The 22,442-nt window shown below is 50.6% G+C and overlaps 3 protein-coding genes across 5 annotated transcripts in view; 2 read left to right on the top strand and 1 right to left on the bottom strand.

Annotated features, from left to right (window-relative positions):
- Positions 1-15,647, top strand: part of WDR54 (WD repeat domain 54) — a 23,669-nt gene extending 8,022 nt beyond the window's left edge. For all 3 annotated transcript variants that reach the window (XM_027621873.2, XM_027621871.2, XM_027621872.2), the window contains exon 11: positions 13,966-15,647. The gene's annotated coding sequence lies outside the window, so the exon portion shown is untranslated. The remainder of the gene's footprint in view (positions 1-13,965) is intronic.
- Positions 1-18,806, bottom strand: part of RTKN (rhotekin) — a 22,991-nt gene extending 4,185 nt beyond the window's left edge. The window contains 7 exon segments of the mRNA XM_027621862.2: positions 29-146; positions 243-296; positions 413-474; positions 2,253-2,452; positions 10,535-11,684; positions 12,964-13,082; positions 18,697-18,806. Of these exon segments, the coding sequence (XP_027477663.1) occupies positions 29-146; positions 243-296; positions 413-474; positions 2,253-2,452; positions 10,535-10,645 (545 nt within the window). The 5' untranslated portion in view covers positions 10,646-11,684; positions 12,964-13,082; positions 18,697-18,806.
- INO80B (INO80 complex subunit B) lies at positions 10,644-22,442 on the top strand. The gene is given in 7 exon segments (XM_035729019.1): positions 10,644-10,674; positions 19,291-19,334; positions 19,336-19,484; positions 19,699-19,817; positions 19,988-20,157; positions 21,817-22,089; positions 22,092-22,442. Coding segments are annotated over 7 exon segments (1,056 nt in total). The 3' UTR covers positions 22,362-22,442.

Raw genomic sequence — 22,442 nt, 5'->3', positions numbered from 1 at the left:
GCGGGAGCCACAGGGACGAGGCACTCACAAGAGCACGTTGTTCTGAAAGGAGATGTCTGTGAGGGTCCTGTCCACCAGGATCATCTCTGTGTCCTGAATGTGTTCCCCTAGCTGCAGCAGCAGGAACACAGCCCAGCGGTGCAGGTCTGGGGACAGAGGCCCAAACTGGTAAAGACAGTGCCCCACAAGAGCCTCCAACCTCAGGTCACCCCTCAATTTGTCCCAGCATGTGTGGAACTCACCGCCTTTGTTCTTGAAATATTCTGTGTCCTTCCACATGAGTGGAATCCGGAGGTCTGAGGGGCAGAGGGGCAGGAAGAGATGTTGAGACAGGGCAGGAGATCTTGTGGTTGGGCAAGGAATGCCAGCGGCTGGGGGAAAGGAGGGGGAAGGGTGGTGCTTTGCTTCTTACCAGAGATGCAGACGCGGCCTCGGCAAGGGGAGCGCTCAGCAGGCGGCCCACTGTCAGAAGGCCTGTGGGCAAATCACAGCATCCTGGCCTGGCCTCTAGACATTACTCCCCTCCCCCCGCCACCCCATCCCGGTTCCCAAGGACTCTAGGACGCCTGCAGCCCAGGGCTTGGCCCCCAGGTCCCCAGCCAGGCTGAGAGGGCAGGGCTGAGGGACTGTTAGAGCTGTCGCTTGAACCCAGGGGTTTGCTGGGCTTGGGGACTCTAGAGGCACATCAGCTCACAGGCAGTACAAGCTCCAGGCTCCTCCCCCTCCAAGCACCCTCTCTGCCCATCTCCCCCAGACCCCTGTCAGGCACAAGTGAGGCTTGAGGGAACAGGTGCCTGCAGAGAGACTCCTTCTCAAGGGCTCTTCTCCACTAGACCCCAATCTCCCAAGGTTGGAGTTTGCAGACTTTCTTTTTAATAATAGGGGAGGCTGTTCTTCAACCTCTTATCACTTCTTTGCTATAGGAGGGTACTGGGTCAGTCGGAAAATCAAGAACCCAAGTAAAGAACGTCTGTGTTCCATGTGCCACAAACCTCTCTCTTCCCTCCTCCTCAGCTTTGATTTCTCCTCTACCGTCCCTAGGTAGGCTGAGCCTTCCCAGTACCCCAAGTTCCTCAGCCCCCACTGCAGGGCCTCAGACACTGGCCTTTCTCCCCTCCCCTCCCTTCAACAGGACTCATCAAGCATGTGTCTCTGCTAAGGTGACAGCCGTACAAATTCATCCAGCTTAGCCATACAAATTCATAATGCCACTAATGTAATTAGCAACTTCGTAGGACCTTAAGCTAGATGTGGCACTGATAACAATGCGTTAGTTGTCAGTGATTTGGGGTGTACTTCACCCCACACTGTGTAGGCTGTGTGGGGACTTGGGCAGGGCAGAGTCTGTTGATGGCTGCCTCTCAGGAGACAGCAAATTCACATTAGGTACTGCCCCCCCACCTGCTTGCCCGTTAGCTTTGTGGGGAAGCCACAAAGGTTATCTGCCTTCCCCTGGGGGCTTCATGGGTGAGCTCTGGAGGGCTCCCGGCAACCTCTCCTGTGGCAGACTTCATGGCAGAGCTGGGAAGGGCATCATGCCAGTGAGTGGCTGTGACTTTCTCCCCACTCAGCCTTGTGGGGTCAAACAGGCTTATTTTGCCAGAAGCCAGTTTTCCAAATGATCAGTTTACCAAAAGTGGCCAATTCTCAGGATGATAAATTTGCCAGGTATTGTCTCCAACATTTTAGTTTTACCAGAGCATCACCTCAACCATTTCACTGCAACTTTGTCAGATCGGCAGCATCTAATGTCAGTGTAGCTGGTGTTTCACATCCAGAAGCTGACCCCTTTTAAAATACATGATCTAATTTATGTGAATGGGTAGGCATTCCTTTAAATATTTTTTTATTATTTCCTTTCTCAAGCACTGCTCGTGATGGTGCACCTCAGGTACACTATTGTCAGTCTGTGGTAAATTGGCCATCTGGTAAATTGACTTCGAGAAAATCAGCTTTCCAGAAGCCAGCCAGCCCACCTCATCAGACTACAGGCAGGGCTTAGCAAATTAGCACTTTCACGTTATAACCCCTCAGCCTGCCAGCCTTGCACCAGATACACTGGCTTTCCTGAATCCAGCCCTAGCTACTCACTAGTGCACCTTTGGGCAACACACTGTGGTGATAAAACACCAAGGGGTCTCCCAGGCTTCTGATGGGGCTTCATGGGGAAGTCATCTTCAGGGTGATCCACACTCCGAACATACACACCCTGCACCACTACCCGCTGTAAGGCCTGCCTCCCCCGTGCTCACCGCCGGCCTGTCTTTCCCAGCACCTGCGCCTCCTTACGCCGCTGCAGCTCGCCCATGTAACTGAGGATGCGGCTGTTGCACACCAGCAGGCTCTTGGTGGCCTCCAGAGCCTGTTCTCTCTGGGAGCAGGCCGCCAGTAGCTTGCAGGCCCCTTCCCTCATCCGGATCTCATGGTCTAGCTTTCTCTGCAACTCTGTGTCCTAGACAGAGTGGGGAAAAGGATGAGAAGGAAATGTCAGTTGGGGACAGGCGGAAGCACCCTCCAGTGCCCAAGCGGGCTGTGGCCCAGGAGAAACTAAGAAACTTATGTTTCAAGCACCTCAACCCCAGCTGCCCAATAATAACCAGAGAAGCTTTATAAAAATACAGATGTCCTCATGCATTTGATGGTAGGAGTATAAATTCCTTCAGCGTCTTTTGAGCACAATTTGGAAAAATCTATTAAACTAGAAATATTCACATATCCTCTAATCCAGCTATTCGATATCTAGGAGCTTACCCTACAAATTTGGTTACACGTGTGAGCAAAGCCATATTCATTGCAACATTGTTTTAAAACACCAAGATTGAAAGTCCTTCATTCAGGCATTGGTTAAATAAGTTACAGCATTTCTGTGGAATATGGAATATTGCAGACATTAAAGACTGAGGTAGACATATATATGCAGATATAAAATAATCTTCAAAACGTATGAAGTGAAGGGGCGCCTGGGGGCTCAGTCGTTTAAGCATCTGACTCTTGATTCTGGCTCAGGTCATGATCTCAGGGTTCTGAGATTGAGCCCTATGTCAGGCTCTGTGCCCAGTGAGGAGTCTGCTTGGGATTCTCCCTCTGTCCTTTCCCCTGCTTGTGCTTGCACAGGCTTGCTCACTCACTCTCTCCTCCCTCTCTCCAAAAATAAATAAATAAATAAAAATAATGGTATGCATGCTGTAATACTGTTTTACTCCCTTTTCTCGCTTCATATATATGAATAAAATAGAGGTTGTAGGCCTGGGTGCGAAGGAATGGAAAACAGATCTATACTATTTTGATTTTTAACATATACCCTTCTTTACTACTGTACTATTGGAAATTGTGCTACCTTTTTTTTTTTTTTTTTTTAGAGAGGAGAGAGAGTGGGCGGAAAGGGAGAGAGAGAATCTCAAGCAGGCTCACACCCAGTGGGGAGCCCCATGTGGGGCTGGCTCTCATAACCCTGAGATCATGACCTGAGCCAGAATCAAGAGTCAGACACTTAAACGACTGAGCCACTCAGGCACCCCTTGTGTTACCTTTTTAAAAAATTAAATCTTCTCAGTTAAATGCATGTGCGCACGCACGTGCGTGCATATACACACACACACACACACACACACACACACACACACACACACACACACACACACACACAATTACCAGGCTCTACTTCAGACTTGCATAAGAATCTCTAAGAATTAAGTGGGTGCGTTTTTTTGATAATTCCCCAAGTGATTCTGAGGTGTTGTAGTCAGGGCCAAGAACCAACTAAAAAAAATGGACCATCCTGGTCTACCCAAAGACTCAAGTGATGGGTGGGGGGGTATCTCGTTGGCAAGGGATCCGTGAAGGAGCATACCCCCTATAGAGTTCACCCATACTTCACAGAACCCTGTACACACTCCAAATTAGGGGCTCTGCCACCTGCTGGCCCTCTCAGCTTGGGAAGTTGAGGACAGAGGCAAGATTAGGGATGGGAAGGCAGGTGGGGCAGGAGACCAGGAGGGGCTAAGGAGGCTGTGCGGAGGGGCTAAGGAGGCTGTGCGTACGGGCGGGCGGCGGTGGTTTAGGCACTGAGAGAGGCACCAGGATTCTCGGGAACATTCACTCAGAAAGAGCCCTGGAGGTCTTGGCAGAGAGCGGAGGCCAAGAGTTCTGGTTTGACATAAAACAAACCTGGGTCTGAGTCAGTCCTGCCAGGCTTGAGAAGCTGGGAAGAGACTTATTTAAAATTTACTCAACCTAAGACTTGGTTTCTCCATCTATAAAATGAGATTGGAAATAGTCCGCACATGCTAGGGTTGTGAGGATTCAGTAAGCCAGGAATGTAAAGCACTTAGCACAGCGCCCAGCACACAGTACACGTGACTGGTGAGAATGCTTTTTTAAAATGATGCTACTTTGGCAGAAGTAGCATTCACCCAACAAACCCTGGAGCATTCCTGTGCTGTCCGAGGGCCCACATTTAAAACCCAGCTGGGCGGTGAGAGATGCAGATGCTAATGGCTGCACCAGAAGCGCCATACCATGGTATACACACACTCACAGGAGACAGACCCTGTCGGCTTCTGGCTGAGGCGATGGGGAAGGCTTCAGAAAGGAGGAGGAAGACTAACTGCATTACAGTGTGAGATTAGTTTGAGAGGAAGCCCAGGTGGAGGCACCAGGCTGGAAGAGGGGGTGAATGTGATCACCCAAAACCTGTCTTCTCCCTCACACCAGCTCTCACACTGTGCACTTGCTTCTGTCCCTGGTAGTTCCAGCCTTCAAATCTCCAAGACCTGAACACCCTAAATTCCTGCTTCAAAAGCCTTGTGCAGCCTCCCTGCACACCCTTCCTTCACAATTTATTTCCTGGGCCACCACCAGGCTAGGCCTGACTTTCATCACCCCTCTCCCAGTTTCTCTTCCTGACCCTTCAGAAGTAGGCCAACCAGGTCCCTATGCCCCCTCCACCAGGAAGCCCTCCCAGACTACATAGCTCCCACCACCCCTCCCCACCCCAGCCCCGTTATTTCTGTGTGCAGCAGGGTCCCACCTCAGCTAAGCTTTCCTGCTTGCCAAACCCCATCCCATTCTGCATCCAGCTTCAGCCACAAACACCAGGGTCGGATGAGAGAAGGGGGGGAGGGTGGGGACAGAGAAGCGTGCTCAAGCCCTCTCCTGGCTAGTCTCTTTGTCTGGGCCCCAGCACTCACGGATCCTTCCCTAGCCCGGTCCATTGCACTTGAGGCACCAACGCTGGCAGCGCGCTGGGTCCCAGGAGTCACAAGTGCCCCCGCCCTGCCCGCAGCGCTCAGGGCGCTGGTGACATCAGCTCCCAACTGCCGCGAGAGCAGTCAAGGGGCTCCAGGGCGCAGGCAGTCCCTCCCTGTGCCTGTCAGGGAGGCTAGGCTCCAGGCTCAGGGCAGCAGAACCACAAGATCCAGTCGTGTGCAACATTGCCTCCCGGAGCTCCCGGAGCTCCCACGTCGCCCTGGAAAGGGCTTTGGCCTTGGTGCCGCTAGAGCCGCAGGAGGCCGGAGGCCCCTCCTGCATTGCGGTTGCCCTCCAAGGTGACCCCTTGCCCAGGAGCGTGGGGGAGGGAGCAGAGTGTGTAAATTGGAAAAACTGGGGCCGTGGAAAAGTCTCTGGGCTCAGCCTGGATGAGTCGAACACCCCTGCTACCACCCCCACCCCACTCTGGCCCCAAATCCACTCTCCCACAGCTCCAGGGAGGAGAGGGCCCTAGAAATCCTGGCTCCCACCCTTTGGGCAGAGCATTTCAGGAATCCTGGCACTGCTTCTAGATCCCTGTTTTGTCCCCATCTCGCCACCCCAGGGATAGCTTCTTGTCCCCCCTCCCCACCCACACACCCCTTTCTCCCAAAGGAGGCAGTGTTTTCACCAGACTCTCCTGGGAAAGAGCCCAGAGTTGGATGTCAGCAGGACTTGGGTCAAGGCCCAAGGGGCTGAAGGAGGATGAGTCATGGGCAGAAGCCCAGCACACATTAGGCCCTCCGTGGATGTCTTTTCCTGTCCCTCCCTCCCATTCTTTTCTGTCCCTGACTTACTGCTCTGCTTCTCATCACCTCTGTTCCCTTCAGAATCTCCACTGGGGCTAAATCCAAATCCTGGCTTGGGAATTTGACTAGCTGTGAGAACTTAGCCTCTGGAGACTGTTTGTAAACTGGAGAGTGTCCCATCTCCTTCATAGTATTGTTTGAGAATTAAGTGAGAAAGTCTAATCGCTACCCTGGCCTAGCACATATTTAAAAACAACCTTTCTCTCACTCCCACCTTCCCTTTATTTGCAGTTTAAGTTGCTTCCTCCAGAAAGTCTTCTTGGATTTACTCTGCCATGACTACCTCTCTTGCCAATCTCTGAATTGTCAGTGGATCTCTCTCTTGAGTGGGGAGTGGGGGGAGGGGACTGCTGAGTTTGGTGGAGAAAGAACACAGCATGCTCAGCCTGTACCCTAGCTGAAGGAAAGGTGACCAAAGTGAAATCTAAGCCCCCTCCTCTGTTCCAGAACTTGGATAGACCGCCAATGAAGAAAAATTACATGGTGGGGGGGCCCACAGGAGAGCAGAGAGGATGCTGAATTTAAACATTTAAATACCTAGACCAGCTCTGTTCAATACTATCTCCTGCAATGATGGAAACATTCCACAGCCATCTTCAAATGTGGCTAGAGCAACCAAGGAATTGTTTATTTCATTTTAATTAACTAAATTATACATTTAAGTAGCCACATGTAACTAGTAATGCAGACAGTGCAGAGGAATAGGTTTTATCCCATGTGCTAATACAGGACAATAGATAGTATCAGAGTCCCAAAGGGCTCATTGAACACCTTTCTGCATATTAGAAAAAGGTAACCCTCTCTAGGTAAACAAGTTAGATAAAGGTGTCCCCTCCCGATAGAGCCCGAAACCAGGCTGGGACTCCTGCCTCTGGCTGGCGCCCTTGTGAAGGAAACAACCTGCACAATTTGTGCCAAGGAAGCACTGAGAAAGATTTCGAGTCCACATCTGGGCTTGCTGTCAAGAGCACCGAGGTTGACTAGCAGTGTCTACTATGGTCCAGGGAGTGGGGGCCGGGGCTGAGAGGGGCAACACTTGCAATAAATTGCCATTCCTGATCTGGACTCTTTAGAGTCCACCTATGACCTTCCTCAGCAGCAAACTCTTGCCTTGTCCAGGCAGTCACTTCCATAGCTTCCTTCACCTGCCCCCTCTCAGTAAATGACTGTATCATCCAGCTTGGCCATACCTGGGAATCATCCCAGGGCTCTCTCTTTGCCGTGAGGCCAATCCATCCATGTCCAATCCTCATGGCCAACCCATCAACAAGCCCCGTCAGATCTACCACTACCATTTGAAATCCATCCCCTCTCTGTCTCCACCATGAGCACTTCGAACCACACCACCAGGTTCACTCCCCTAAGGCCGTAACAACTTCCTGTCTGGTGGTCTTCTGGGACCTCTCTTGTCAACTCTCCTCTCTCCCACCCGCCACACCTACCTAGCCTATTCACCACAGAAGCCATTATTTTAAACATTATTTTAAAACATTAGGTGAGTTGTTCCCCTGCTTAAAACCTTTGGGTGGGCCAACATCACACCTAGAGTAAAAGGCCTTGTGTAAGACCTTAATCTGTGCTCTGCCCATTATCTCAGCCCCAACTCCTATGTTCCTGCCACACTGGAACTGGAACATAGCCTTGTTTAAGAGCCTCTGCCCTTGCTATGCCCTCTAGTTGGAAATCCCTTCCTCCAGTCTTCACAAATCTTCATATCTTTCTGGTCTCAGCTCATGATCTCATCACAGAGGCCTTCTCTGACCTCCACACTGACTGCTGCCTTCCCTACCTGATGTGTGTTACATCCCCATTTTTATCACCATTTCACTACGGGAGATAATTTCTATGTTTGCGTGTTTATTGTGTTCCCCCAGTTGAATGGGCCTTTCCTGTCTGGTTCACTGAGGTATCATCCCATGGTCTAGGAAGGAGCCTGGCATATGGGAGCTGTTCAATAAAAGTGTTTAAGAATAAATAAATGAATAAACAGCTCCCTGCCATCAGATCCTTACATGCCGTCACAGAGTTCCCTTCCCCTTCTCTAGCAAGGCCATGTCCTTCCTGCAAACCTCTCTTACACTGAAGTCCTCTCTTCTTCCCACACCTAAAAGGACCCCTCAGGCCCAAAACACATATCCACACCCACCCACAGAGCTTTCAGAAATAGGTGTAAAGACCCTTTTGCCAACATAATGCTCTGGTTGGCAGAATTGAGCATAGGTCCACACACAGCACTTAACGCAAGACATACAGGACCACCTGGCCCCTCTCCCCACTTTGGAGCAGTTCCCCCCTCCCTCCTCAGCCCCGGCAGGGATGGGCAGGGCACAAACTGAGGTTGGGTTGCATGCAGAGGAGGTGTACTCTGGGGGTGGGGGCGTTACCTCCAGGCTGAGCGCCATCTGCCGAATGTAGAGCATATTCAGGTCCTCCAGGATGTGCAATCTGTCCTGCATCTCTGTGCCCCCAGTGCCCCTTCCCCTGTGGACCCCTCCAGAGGGGGGGTGCTGGGCAGGCACCGCGCTGCTCCACAATTCCTCCTCCCGCTGCTCCCCTGGTCTTGAAAGAGGTGGGCAGAGGGCAGAGGCTGCCCCTGTCCCTCTGCACTCCTGTTACACCCCTCTGACTGTGGTGACAAACCTTCCTTGCCTACCACTCACTGTTCCAGGGCCCTGGTGGGAGCCAGGCATGGGAGGAAAGGAAAGCGAGGTGAGAAAGAGCAGGGTCCCAGGAAGGGAGGCCAGCTGCAGAGGGGGCTCTGGGCACAGAGTGTCCAGTCTTGCTTTGGTGGCAGTGTTCTCCCAGCTGTGGAAGAAAAAGGCCCTTTCATTCCGACTCTGGCCCCTCCCCAGCCCCCGCCCACATCTCGGGCCCGGCGGACAGAGAAACAGTGTGCGGGTAGGGCGTGAGGGGCAGGCACAGCTGGAAGGGGGCAGGGCGGGGACGCCTCAGGCAGGTTTTACAGAGTTGTGGGGTTTGGCAGGAGGTCGGAGCTTTCGGAGAGGGATTCTCACTCGCAGAGGGATGGAGCTGAGGACCTGCGGGGAGAGTGAGCCCAGGGAGTGGGACAAAGGGGTAAATTCGGCCCAACCCCCAGGGCCACCTCTTCCAACTTGGGGCCCTTCTCCAGCCCACCCCACCCTGGGCTCACAATTACCTCGCTTTTCCAGCAGAAGGGAGGTGTGGGAGGGAGAAAGGCAGGGGTGTGCCTGTCTGCTGCTGCCCCCGCTCCCCTCTGCGGGCCCCTTCCCTTCCAGACAGGAAACCAGCCCCGATTCCCAGCCAGCTGCAGCTTTGCCACCCCCCCCCAACCTCCAACCCGGGCCCACGGAGTCACACTGCCCTCGGCGGCCAACGGGCCCTGCGACTCCGCCCCGGCTCCTCTGCTTCGGCCCCACAGGCCCGACTTAACCCGGGGGCGGCCCCAGCCCACAGGCCCCTCCTCCTGGTCCCCGGGCCTCGCCTCTCCCTCCCCCACGCTGGCCCCACACTGGGTTGCTGGTAAGGGACCCGACTAAGCCCCTCTCCCCCAGGTCCTCTAGCTTCTGAGTCAGAAAAGGCCCGAGACACCAGGACGTGGATGTGAAAAGGCCTTTGTTCTGGGCAGGCTGGGGGAAAAGGGCAGAAGCCAGGCCTGGAATCCCGGCCTGGAGGGAGAGGGGGGCGGGAGGAAGGCCCCCTCACTTAACCCTTTCCAGGCCCAGCAGGGTAAGAGAGCTGACCTCGGGGACAGCCTCTTTGCTGTCGCTACTCGCCTTCTCAGTCCTAGCTCAGGCCCACACCTTTCAGCAACTCCTGGGTCTCTACCGGGAGTAACAGGTAGGGCTCGGACCGGGGAAGGGGTAGAGCGGTGGGCCGGGGGAGGAAACTGTCAGACTAGAGGCGGGACTTCAAAGTTCTGGTGTGATAAACAACCCAAATCGTTAAAAGGGACCCCCCCACACACACACAAACACTCTCAGCCCTTCAGGGGCACACAGGAGCAGTTGGGGAGCGCTTCAGCGAAGTGGTCAGACGGGGCCTAGAAGTCCAGTTGATGATGAAGGCTGTCCCAGACGGCTGAGACAGGTTGTGACATGGGGCCGGCGGCCGGGGAAGAAGCGGGCGCCCCGGCCGAGTCCGAGCGGACTGGGGTCCGCCTACCTGCCCACCGCCCTGAGGGGGATGCCCGGGAGGGGCCGGGTCCAGGCATGTTTTGGGAATCGAGCCTGCGGACCCTTACACTGAAGCCAACCCGGAGTTTTTCCAGGCAGAGGAAAGTCATCCCAACTGGTCAGGGAGTGTCTGAGCTTTCTGAGAGGGGTCCGATGAACTTTCAGACGGTCCGCGCCTCACTTTTGAAGTCAACAACAACCGGTTTGTACCCGAACCGCGGCGTCTCCACCCCTCGGCGTGCGCGCGGGCGGGGACGGGGGGCCGAGGCAGCCTGGGCTGCGGGAGCCAGGGAAGGGGAAGGAAGGCAGGGACGTGGGGCTCACCTCGGGCGGGTCGCTGAAGAGGCTGAGTCGGAAGCGGCCGCGTTTGAACTCCATCTCCAGAGCGGAGCCCCTGGCCACGGTGACCCGGCTCCGGTGGTTTCGCGAGAACATGCTGACGGCCCCGCGCCTTTACCTGCTCGGTGCGTTCCCTGAGCCGCCTGGCTGTGTCTGGTCTCGTCCGCTTCTGTCCCTCGACGCCCGCCCGCGGGTCGGGCCGGGAAGCTCTCGCAGCCCGGTTCCCAAACTCCGCCTCCGGAGACGACACCTGGGCCGGGCAGGGCGCGGCACCCTCCTTCTCCACCCCCGCTAAAGGCTCGGCTGGCCCGGCCAGTCCCGGGGCGCCAAGCAGGCCTGGCCCGACAACCCGACAGCCAGGCACCCTACACTTCTCGAGCACTGCGGGGGAGCATCATCCGGTCGCGCCCCAGTCTCAGGCGCCTCACCTGGGCAAGGGGCGGGTCCAAGGAAGCCCCGCCCCACCAGCCGCCCCCACCTGGCAAGCCGCACTCCCTCCGCGCGGAAAATCCCTTGGCCACAGGGATAGCCGCGTGGCACACTGCGGTTCTGGCTGGGCCCTGGGACCGCGCCCAGTTGCACCCCAAAGCAGCTTCCGAAGTGCTCATTTCAACTTCCTGCAGTCCCAAATGTCCCTTCTTCGTTTCCCCCTCCCGCTTTAAGTTCCCCACTCACGGCCACCTGCCCATCCACCCACTTCGTGGGGCAGTGCTTAAGCACGTCTTGGAATCCTGTTCTGTCACTTACTAAGCGTGGAGCCTTGACCCAGTCATTGAACTTTCTGAGCTTCAGTTTTTCTCATCGGTTCAATGGGGCATAGAGTGATTATCTCCATCCCTCAGGTTGCTATGAGGATTACATACGAGAATGGGTGTAAAATGCCCAGCACAGTGCTGACATAAAACAAGTGCCCCATAAGTGGAGCTCTGAAGATAAAGAAGCAGGTGCAGCACCTTGTGCCCTTGGATGGGGCACAGGTGATCTCAACTCCCTGGACCCAGACCTTAAGTGTCTTAAAAGGGTGCGTTGATCATTGACCTCAATATTGACTATTTTTCAGCTGCTGCTGGATGGCCAAGACAAGATTACCACTCAGTTTGTGCAGAAAAGGTCACTCTCCTCGCCCCCACAGAGCCTAGTGAAAGAGAAAGAAATGGCAGAATATTAGCTTGCTGACCACACTGGGGAGTCTTCTGGGGACTCCAGAACTTACTGGAGAGAACTTGAGAGACAGTGAAGCTCCTTCATAGCAGATGGGCTGGAGCCAGAGAAATATTTGCCTTTAGCTTTAGAGACATTAGAATTGTTCTGCTATGGCAAATTACTCAGTGTTCTAAGGAACCTGACTTGAAATTACTTCAGCAAAAGGAGAAATTTATTGTCTTAAGGAACTAAAATGTCCTGAGGTCAGGCTTTAGAGGTGGCTTGACCCAGGCATTCCAGGTCACAAGGATCCTGTCTCTTCCGTTCATCTAGCTCTACTTGGCTCCATGTTGGCTTTACCCTCCACAGCACAGCATTGCCAAAAATTCTGGGTCTGTATCTTTTCAGGGGAAAAGACAGCACCTGTTTCCTGAACTTCCTACACATGTCTTGGAGTCACTGTGGGCCATCTGGGATCTTTTATCCAACCTTTGTAGCCAGAGGGGTGGCCTATGGCTACAGGGGGATTCTGTGTGCCAGTTAACCAGGCCTGGGTCACCTGCCCAGTCCTGAAGACCAGTTGGAACCTACTGAGCTGGGAGAGGAGAGAAGGGAGAGGTAGTTTCCCAAAAACTGTTCCAGTACTACTACCAGAAGGTGAGGGAATGGAGGCTGCACAGGAAGAACAGCAAATAGCCTTGACATAAAAATCACGTGGAGAAGGGAGTTCTGGTCCGTAGGAAAGGCAGATCAAAAAATTTTACAAAATCTGTGGCCTCTGAGATAAACTTCAAAGGATGGGTGAGGAGGAGGAAGGGGAAAGGCTTTGTTTCTTTTCTTTTCCTTCCTTCCTTCCTCCCTCCCTCCCTCCCTCCCTCCCTTCCTTTCCTTCTTAGTAAACTCTACCCCCAACATGGGGCTCAAACTCATGACCCCAAGATGAAGAGTCACATGCTCCAGTGACTGAGCCAGCCAGGCCCCTTGGAATTGTTAATTCTTAAAATATCTCTTGTCACTTTTCCTAACTGTAAGCTCCCCAGGAGGAACAGTCTGTCTCGTCCACTGCTTTATGCCCAGTGTCTGGCACATAGGAAGTACTCAGTCAACCATCAGTGAAGTAAATGAACACAGGAAATGCCTCAAGGAAACATGCAGACTTCAGAGCACCTGACTGGGATGAGCCGTGCTGTTGGACTAAAAGGGTTCATTTCAAACACTGTTTTTTTTAGCAACAGAATGTGTTTTTTTGTTTTTTCCAAATGAAATCTTACCTGGAATATGTGAAATAGAATCAGCTGCTGTGATGGAAGCAGGGCTAGAGCTCAAGCATTGTCCTCTCCACAGGCCCTCAGCTGTGGCCCACAGGCTCTCGGGAAGGGTTTGGAAGCCCCTGACAGAAGTGGAAGAATGGAAGGCGTTCAGAAAGGAAATAGAGCTCAAGTCCTGCCTGAAAATTTGGACTCCACCTAACTGAAGATTTGCAAAAGAAGCGGCACAGCTAGAGTTGTATTTTAGGGATTACAATCTGGCAGCCTTTTGCATAAATCAGTTGGAGGATGGTTGCGACTGGGGTCAGGGAAGCCGATGGACACTGTTGTTCATGACTGAGAGTGGAGAATCAAGGGTCAACAGTTCTGTGGATTTATTTTTAAAATTAAATTCCTTTTTGAAGATACACATACAGTTAAAAAAAAAACCACTCCTATTGTACCATTCAATATAAAGTAAAAAAAATAAGAATAAAGGCATGCCTTGCCCACCATCAAAGGAAAGCCCTGAGACATTTGGTGCCATGGTGTACTGAAGCCCCACACAGGCTCATAGAGACAACTGCTGAATTTTCCAGAACTATGCTTTCCAGGTGTTACACAGCTTTAATTAAAAATGAATCTAAAAACTCACAATTAAATAAATTATATGAAAGCAAAGGCGATAAATACTCAAAACTCATCACTTTCTAATTATTTCACTGCGTTTTCCTATTATCTCTTGAGGTGATTTGCATCGATAGTATCTGTATAGTGGAAATTGCTATGTAACCGTGAGCTATTGCATCTCGTCCTAAGTTCCTGTGTTCAATCATGTCCACGTTTGAAATTGGGCATGGTGGGAGCAGTTAAACAACAGAAACAGGTGAACACTAAAAATCAGGGCTGGTTTTTTTTTTCTTTTCCCCTGGGGAGCTTTTGTTAAAAATTACCAGCATACCACTGGTTTGCTACATGATCTTTCCGACTTTTCCTTTGCTTATGTATTTATCTCTGTCTCTCCAGCTATGAAGTAGATGTTTGGAAGAGGAGCTGTTGGTCACCCGGTTGTTCAAATCATCTTCCTGTTCTGCTTGGTCCCCCTACTGTGGACAATATTGGCAGGCTGAGGCTCTGCCCTCTTTATGGCAGCTGGAGGTCATTCCTCCTCTCTTCCACTTCTTCACAGCCCAGGGGAAAGCACTTGACCTAAGCCAACCAATGGAATGCTCCCAACTGGACTTTGAATCTTGAACACGTGACAACAAGACCCAGGAGAGTTCATGATATAATTATCGCACCTGCAGTCCATGAAGGGCGGGTGGTTGTGCCAGCAGGGAAATCCTCATCAGCAGGTTACTGTGGTGTGACTAGTGTAGGGCTCGTGTAAACCTCAGCCACATGTTCCTACTTCCCGCCTCTCTTGGTTCCCACCCCTTATCAAAGCAAAGTACAAGATGAGCCCAAAACATTTTGTAGTGCTAGGAAGTAAAAAAGTCCTCAAGCATGATGGAGATATGTCAAAAGGACACAGAAATCATCTTAAAGAAATGCCCACATTTCTTTAAGCACCAAGATAAATAATGATAGCAATGGACTACAACCCACTGACTGAAATAGGAAACCATAATGATATAAATATATATATATGTAAAGGAACATAAGAGAAGAAAGCTCCTCTTCACAGTAGCATGCCCACTAATATATGTAGATGGAATAACGGAAGTAGAAAGATTCCATTGGCAATTATTACAGTACTGTTGATTCATACAGTATTCATCAATGGATACTAAGCCCAGTGGGTGGAGGTTTGATGGGGAACAGGATATCAGAGTAGTTTCAGGAGTATTTCCCCAGGAAAATAGCTCATTAATTACAAAAGTGAAAATGGTGACTTTACAGTGGGGAAAATGGCAGACACAACCTTGACCAGGTGATCAAGGTTAACTTCATCAGTGGTGCCTCCTGATGTAGATACACTGAGAAGAACACAGCAGAGGTCATTTTTGTGTAGTACTCCTGCCAACAATTATGAGTCAAGACAGGAACAAATACCAGATGGATCCAGGCTGAGGGACATCCTAAGGAATCAAAGGCCTGTACTTTTTTCTTAATATTTTATTTTAAGTAATCTCTACACCCAATGTGGGGCTCGAACTTCCAACCCCGAGATCAGGAGTTGCATGCTCTATGGATTGAGCCAGCCAGGTGTCCCCAAAGGCCTGTACTTCTTAAAACTGTCAAGGTCATGAAAGATAGGGGAAGGGTAAGTAAATGTTCCACATTAAAGCAGATCAAAGAGACATGACAAGGGAATGTACTGCATGATTCTGGATTCGGATCCTGGGCTAGAAAGGAAAAGGAGACACTGGGCAGCTGGTGAAACTTGAATGGGGGTCTGTGGGTTGGATGGTCATGCTCTATCAATGTTAATTTCCTGACTGGGAGGGTTGCACAAAGGTTATAGAACAGAGTACTTATTTTGAGGAAATACACAGTGATATATTTTAGGGGTGAAATGGCATCATGTCTGCAACTTTGTCTCAGATTGATCAGAAAAGGAATAATGATAATGAGGGGGAGGGGTAATAGTAAATGTTAACAATTGCAGAATCTGATTTTAGGAGGCAAAAGAGTTCTCTGTATTCTTCCTGCAACTTTTCTGTATGTTCGCCATTATTTCTAAATAAATTATATTTTAAAAATAAGGCTAAGAACTCTTTCAGGGAGAATAAAGTTCTTCCTTTTGGCCTACAAACATGCTGAAACCTCTTCCACTCTAAACAAAGCAAAAACAAAACAAAACAAAATAATGAAGCCGGAGGCTACTTGCTGTCGCCACTCCTCCCTGCTGGGCATCAGGATGTTGAGGGAAACACCACTGGGCCTGGTGTCAGGAAGCCTCTGTTGGAGGCTGGCTCTGCGACTCTCTAACTATGTGACTTTGGCCAAATCATTTAACCTCTCTGAGCCTCAGTTTCTTCATGAGGGAACAATAGTAATCTCTCTTACGGAGCTGCTGTGGAGCTCAAGGGAGAGAAGGGATATGAAAGCAGGTTATAAGCTATAATGTGTTTGACCAAACACTAGCTGCAGGTGATCCCTCACTTCAACTCCTGATGATGCAGCACTGTTGCCTGCCAGAGGGCATCCTCTTCTAGGAGCTCAGCCCGCGCCTCTGCAGGACAGTACACAAGTGATCATTAGCCTTTGTCTACCGAACAGGCTCCTGCGGTCAGTATTCCATCTCTGTCTGGGCATCCTCGCAGGCACTTCGAATTCACCCTGGGCAAACACTAACTGACTTGCTTCTTTCTTATTTAACAAACCACGCTCCCTCTAAATACTTGGGCTAGAAATGCACAAGTCATTTATTAGGGGCGCCTGGGTGGCTCAGTCTGTTAAGCGGCTGCCTTTGGGGCTCAGGTCATGATCCCAGGATCCTGGGATCGAGCCCCGCATCGGGCTCCCTGAGAGCCTGCTTCTCCCTCTCCCTCTGCCTGCCACTCCCCCCTTGCTTGTACTGTCTGTCAAATAAATTTTAAAAATCTTTTTAAAAAAAGTCATTTATTATTTTTGTTGTCATTTGCTTATTGAACATCTAACTATTTTCCAGATACTAGGTGCTTTGCATTCTTTTTTTTTAAGATTTTATTTATTTACTTGACAAAGAGAGACACAGCCAGAGAGGGAACACAAACGGGGGAATGGGAGAGGGAGAAGAAGGCTTCCTGTGGAGCAGGGAGCCTAATGCAGGGCTCGATCCCAGGACTCTGGGATCATGACCTGAGCTGAAGGCAGATGCTTAACGACTGAGCCACCCAGGCACCCCCTGTGCTTTGCATTCTTGATTGCTTTTTCCCCTGAAAGAGCCCTCTAAAGTAGATCCTATTTCCTTCCATCTTACAAGGCTGAAATCTAGGGTTCTGAGAGCTTAAATAACTTTTGAGTTCAAGGTTATGCAGCTAATAAATATGGAAATGGGTTTTTTATATTAGGCTTGTCTGACTCCAAAGTTCATTGTTAATCTTAATCATTATATAACATTGACTTCTTCCTGAATTCCCCTGTATACTTTCACTGATTCCTTTTAATTTTGTCACTGAAATGTCTCTTAAATCAGTTCTTTCTTTTGTTCATTAATGCTACCTTTTTCAGACACTGATCTTGTACATATTTAAATGTATGTATACAGGTGGTACATTTTTCTAATTATAAATGTGATATATACTGGCTGTTAAGAAAATTCATTACAGATCTAGATAGTGGAAGTTCCCCAACCCCAACAACTTTTTTTTAAGTAGGTTCCACACCCATCGTGGGGTTTGAACTCAGGACCCCAAGATCAAGAGTCACATGCTCCACTGACTGAGCCAGCCAGGGGCCCCTCTCCAACACCAGCTTCTAAAGATAACCACATTAAGGTGTAGTATATATTCCTCAATTTTTTTGGTGTATATAGGAGCATATTACACTTTTTTAAAAAGATTTTATTTATTTATTTGAGAGAGAGAGAATGAGAGATAGAGAGCACGAGAGGGAAGAGGGGTCAGAGGGAGAAGCAGACTCCCTGAGCCCGATGCGGGACTCGATCCTGGGACTCCAGGATCATGACCTGAGCCCAAGGCAGCCGCTCAACCAACTGAACCACCCAGGCGCCCCAATATTACACTTTTTAAATGGCATCACATCATATTGAAACTCACCTTTCTTATTTCATATATCAGCACACACAGATCTACCTCGTTGTTTTTTTTTTCCCCAGAGAGAAGAGTCCACACTCAAGAGAGCAGGGGGGCCTGGGCAGAGGGAGAGAGAGAATCCCAAGCCGGCTCCACTCCCTGCGCAGAGCCTAGGAGAGCCTGATCACATGATTCAGAGATCATGACCTGAGCCGTTATCAAGAACAGACCCTTAACCAACTGAGCCACGCAGGAGCCCCCCCTCTTTTTTAAAGATTTTATTTATTTTAGAGAGAGAGAGAGAGCACGAGTGCAAGGGGCAGAGGGGAAGGGAGAGGAGAGACTCTCCAGCCGACGCTGCCCTGAGCACCATGGAGGTGGCGGGGGGAGGGGGGCGAACGCACACCAGGATCCAAGATCACAACCTGAGCCAAAGCAAGAGGCCCACGCTTAACTGATTGTGCCACCCAGCACCCCACCCCCTTCTTTTTTAAATTAGGTAAAATCGACACATGCTTTATACAAAGTTCAAAAGGCACAAAGGTGTATATTATGAAAAATAAGTCTCTTTTCACCCTTGTTCCCCAGTCACCCATCAGAAATGATGCCACTTAGTTTCTTGGGTAGCAATTCAGAGGCCTCATTCCTTTGAAGAGCAGCATAGCTGCCCATTGTATGGATGTACCAAATCCATGCACCAAATTATTTTGGTGTTTCATTAGAGGGACACTTAGATTGCTTCCACCGCTATTACCCACAGGATCTAAATTCCATGTCAATCTTATCAATCACTTATCACTCTTAACTTTTGTTAGCAGTATAGTGTTCCAGATTGTATAGATGCACCATATTCATTTATCCATTTCTCTACTGACGAGGTTAGGCTTAAATACCGTTGCACTGCTCCTAGGGCACTTACACTATTAAGCACTTCTGCCATTTTGCCCACAATGTAGTTTCCTCCGTACTCCTCCACTGCACTGTGAGCTCCTCAAAAGCAGGGGAAAGTGTTCCTATTCATCTTTGTATCCTCATTGCCTAAAACCCCCGAATTTGGTCCAGAGTATACACTCACCACGTTTGAGTGCAATAATAATTGAATCACCCGCGCTGAGTTCTGAATCGAGGGCGGGGAGGTGAGCGAGGGGAAAGCCGAGCCCGCTTTGAGATGTCCCGGCCTCAGAGGGCCCGGAACCTTTGTTAGAAGCCTCATTGTTTCTCAGGGAGGGTTTTAGGCTCAGCGCGAGCCCCGCAGAAGCATGGGTGTTACGCGCCGGAAGTAGCCCGTTACTTTGCAGGAGATCGGTTTTTCCGCGGGCGGGAAAAGGCCTGTCAGCATGTGTCCCTATCATTTCCAGCCCCCTTTCCTTGCAGGACCCCATGAGTAAGCTGTGGCGGCGTGGTAGCACCTCTGGGGCTATGGAAGCCCCTGAACCCGGGTAAGCGCGGGTCGATAAAGCAAGTTAGGCGTTCGCAGAAAAGGAGTGCCCTTTTTGCTCTTCCGAGCCTCCGGGGTACTTCGCTACAGGTGGGAAGGAGAAAGGCGGGGCTGTTTATGGTAACCAGCGTGTACCCGCGGGAAGAGTGGGGTCCCTTGGGGGTATTGGGTTCTTCCAGGCTTTCCCTGCCCCTCCCTCATCTACACCGTTGACAGACTCTCCTCACGCAGGAGAAGCGCTGGAATTGAGCCTGGCGGGCGCCCACGGCCATGGACGTGCACAAGAAAAAGCACAAGAGCACAAGAAAAAACACAAGGAAGAAACATCATCAGGAAGAGGAGGCTGGGCCAACGCAGCCGTCACCTGCTAAGCCCCAACTTAAACTCAAAATCAAACTGGGTGGGCAGGTCCTGGGCACCAAGAGGTGAGGCCAAGAAAGCCAAGGTTTTACTTGGGGGACTTTAGAGCAGGCAGAGATAGAAGGAGAAGCTGGCAGGGCTTTCCAGCAGACAGAGAATGGACACTGACTTCAGGGCCCAGGTGAAGGCAGAACCCAAGACGGTGTAGGGGAATGCTGGTTGTACTACCAAGCAGGAGGAAAGAACTGCTCATCTTACACAATGGTTGCTTCTCTGCAGTGTTCCTACTTTCACTGTGATCCCTGAGGGTCCTCGCTCACCCTCCCCCCTTATGGTTGTGGACAATGAAGAGGAACCTATGGAAGGAGTCCCCCTTGAGCAGTACCGTGCCTGGCTGGGTGAGAAGAATCTGGAGGTGGGGACACTGGGTTTCTCATTATACCTGGTGAAAGGAAGAGGGTTGGTTCTGAGGAGGGTGAGATTTTGAGTGTTCTCAGTATTAACTTGGCCAAATCAGGGTTCCCCATCTGAACAATTCTACTTTTAGCTCTCCAACTTTGCTTTCCAGATGAAGACAGTAATCTGTCCCCCTCCCCACTTCGGGACCTGTCAGGGGGCTTAGGAGGTCAAGAAGACGAGGAGGAACAGAGGTGGCTGGATGCCCTGGAGAAGGGGGAGCTTGATGACAATGGAGATCTCAAGAAGGAGATCAACGAGCGGCTGCTCACTGCTCGACAGGTGAGTTGGTTCATCTTTGTTCGCTGGCTAAAATATATTGAGAACTTCCTGTGTCCCAAGAATGTTGCTAGGCAGTGGGGATATCAATGGCAAAAAAAATAAGGAGAAGGTTTCTGTTTTCATGGAGCTGGTATTTGTGTGTGTGTTGGGGGGAGAGGAGTAAGTAAGTAAATAAATAATTTTGAAAAGTACAGTTTAAACAAAAATAGGATGATGAAGTAGAAAGTGGTGGGAAGAGACAACACTAGATAGGGAAGGCAGGGAAGACCTCTCTGATGAGATTACATTTCCAATACCAGAGGAGCCTTTCAAGTAGAGACCAGTAGGTGCAAAGACCCTGAGAGTGCAATACGCCTAGTAGTGGCTAAGGAGAAAAATAAATGTGGACTAAAGCATGAAAAGGTTGTATGCAGGAAAGTGATATATTTGATTTATATTTCAGTAGATTACTTTGGCTTCTTAGTGGAGGTAAGGAGTAGAAGCAAGACTGCCAGGAAGCTGTTGAAAGTAGTCAGGTGAGAGATGGTGGTGGCATTGAACCAAGGTGGAATTTGTGGATATGAGGGAAATCAGATGAATTCTGGATATGTTTTGGAAATAGATACTTGTTGGGAGTCAGGGAGCGGCCAGAGAAAGAGGAATTAAGGGTAACCCTGAGTTTTGGGCTTGAGCAGTTATCCAGTTGATGCTATACCACTGAGATGAAAAGATTTTTTTTTTCCAGGAGAAACTATATTCAGATCTTGTGTCATGTTAGAATACTTCCAAAATCAAACAGAATTATCAGTCAAATGTTTAACTAGACAGACAAGGCAAAGCTTCAGAAACAAAACAAAAATCTGAAGCAGTTACTTCTAAAAAAGCCATCCCTTAAGTAGCATCAACATACTTGTCATAAACCTGTAATTTTCATTTTAATTTAAATACTGTATTTAAAAGAAACAAAAATAGGTTGTGGGTTGTTTTTTTTTTTTTAATTTGTGTAATGTGTTAGCAAATTGTTTAGCAAATAAATCCTCCTGATTAGGAACATAACACATTGAAAGGGAGAAGAAAGATCTCAGATCCATATATACAGCAACACCACTGTAAATACACCGCATAGTCACCCTGAGATCTATTTTGTTTTCAATGCATATCAGAGTTTTCAAAATGACAGCTTCTTGTGACTACATGCTCTCAATTTGCTCAAATGCTCTATCTGGGTGAGATGCCACTTGTTTAAGAGCAGCTTCTGACTGGCCACATCTATGGATCCACTGTTAAATCTGTATCACCTCCAGACCCTCTTTCTTCAATCGTAGTATCATCCGATGACATGAAGTAAAGATCCTTTCCCACTGTTTGGAATGAGATGAAAAGATTTAAAACAAAAAACAAACCAAAACAAAAACCTCTGGAGAGGTGGTAGAGTTTTGGTACTCAGGCCAGGCAGGAAACATGAATGCTTTTCTTCTTTAAGAGTCAAGGTTTCTAAAGATGAAAGTCAGGAGATCTGGGAGGAGGCCGTACAAACGCACCCGGAGAGGGTGCTCATTCCACCCCTTCTCTCAAGGCCAGTGCTCCTCAAGACCCTGCTTTCCAGATCCCCAGATCCCCCTTGCCCCCCGTTTGGGCAGACCTCCCCTCTCTGACATCACTCGATCTGTCTCTCCCCAGCGAGCTCTGCTGCAGAAGGCGCGGAGTCAGCCTTCCCCGATGCTGCCGTACCTGTGGCTGCGGGCTGCCCGGCCCCGGCCCCTCACCGAGGAGATGCTGCTGAAGCGCGCGGAGAGGCGCGCGAAAGAGACGGCTGCAGCGGGGCCCCGGCGGGCGGAGGAGCACAAGAACCAGACTATCGAGCGTCTCACCAAGACTGCGGCGCCCAGCGGGCGGGGAGGCCGAGGGGCGGCGCGGGGCGTGCGACGGGGAGGGCGGACGTGGCCCCCCGGCCCCCATGGGTGCGCAACAGCAGCGGGGCACAGGGTTCCACCCTTTCCTTCCCACCTGGCGTCCCCGCCCCCGCGCCAGTGTCTCAGCGGCCGTGCCCATCTGGCCCTCCTCCTCGATGCTCCGTCCCCGGCTGCCCACACCCGCGCCGCTACGCCTGCTCCCGCACGGGCCAGGCGCTCTGCAGCCTTCAGTGCTACCGCATCAACCTGCAGATGCGGCTTGGGGGACCCGAGGGCCCCGGATCCCCCCTTTTTGGCTACTTAAGGCCCTGACCTAACCTGGACTCTGCGCCCTCTCCCCTGCCCCGTTTTCATTATTTTACCCCCCTTATTAAATTTCATCCGATGCCTCGA

Source organism: Zalophus californianus, chromosome 8 (genome assembly GCF_009762305.2).
Source record: "Zalophus californianus isolate mZalCal1 chromosome 8, mZalCal1.pri.v2, whole genome shotgun sequence".
NCBI classification, from domain to species: domain Eukaryota; kingdom Metazoa; phylum Chordata; class Mammalia; order Carnivora; family Otariidae; genus Zalophus; species Zalophus californianus.
This window is presented reverse-complemented; position numbering and strand designations above follow the sequence as displayed.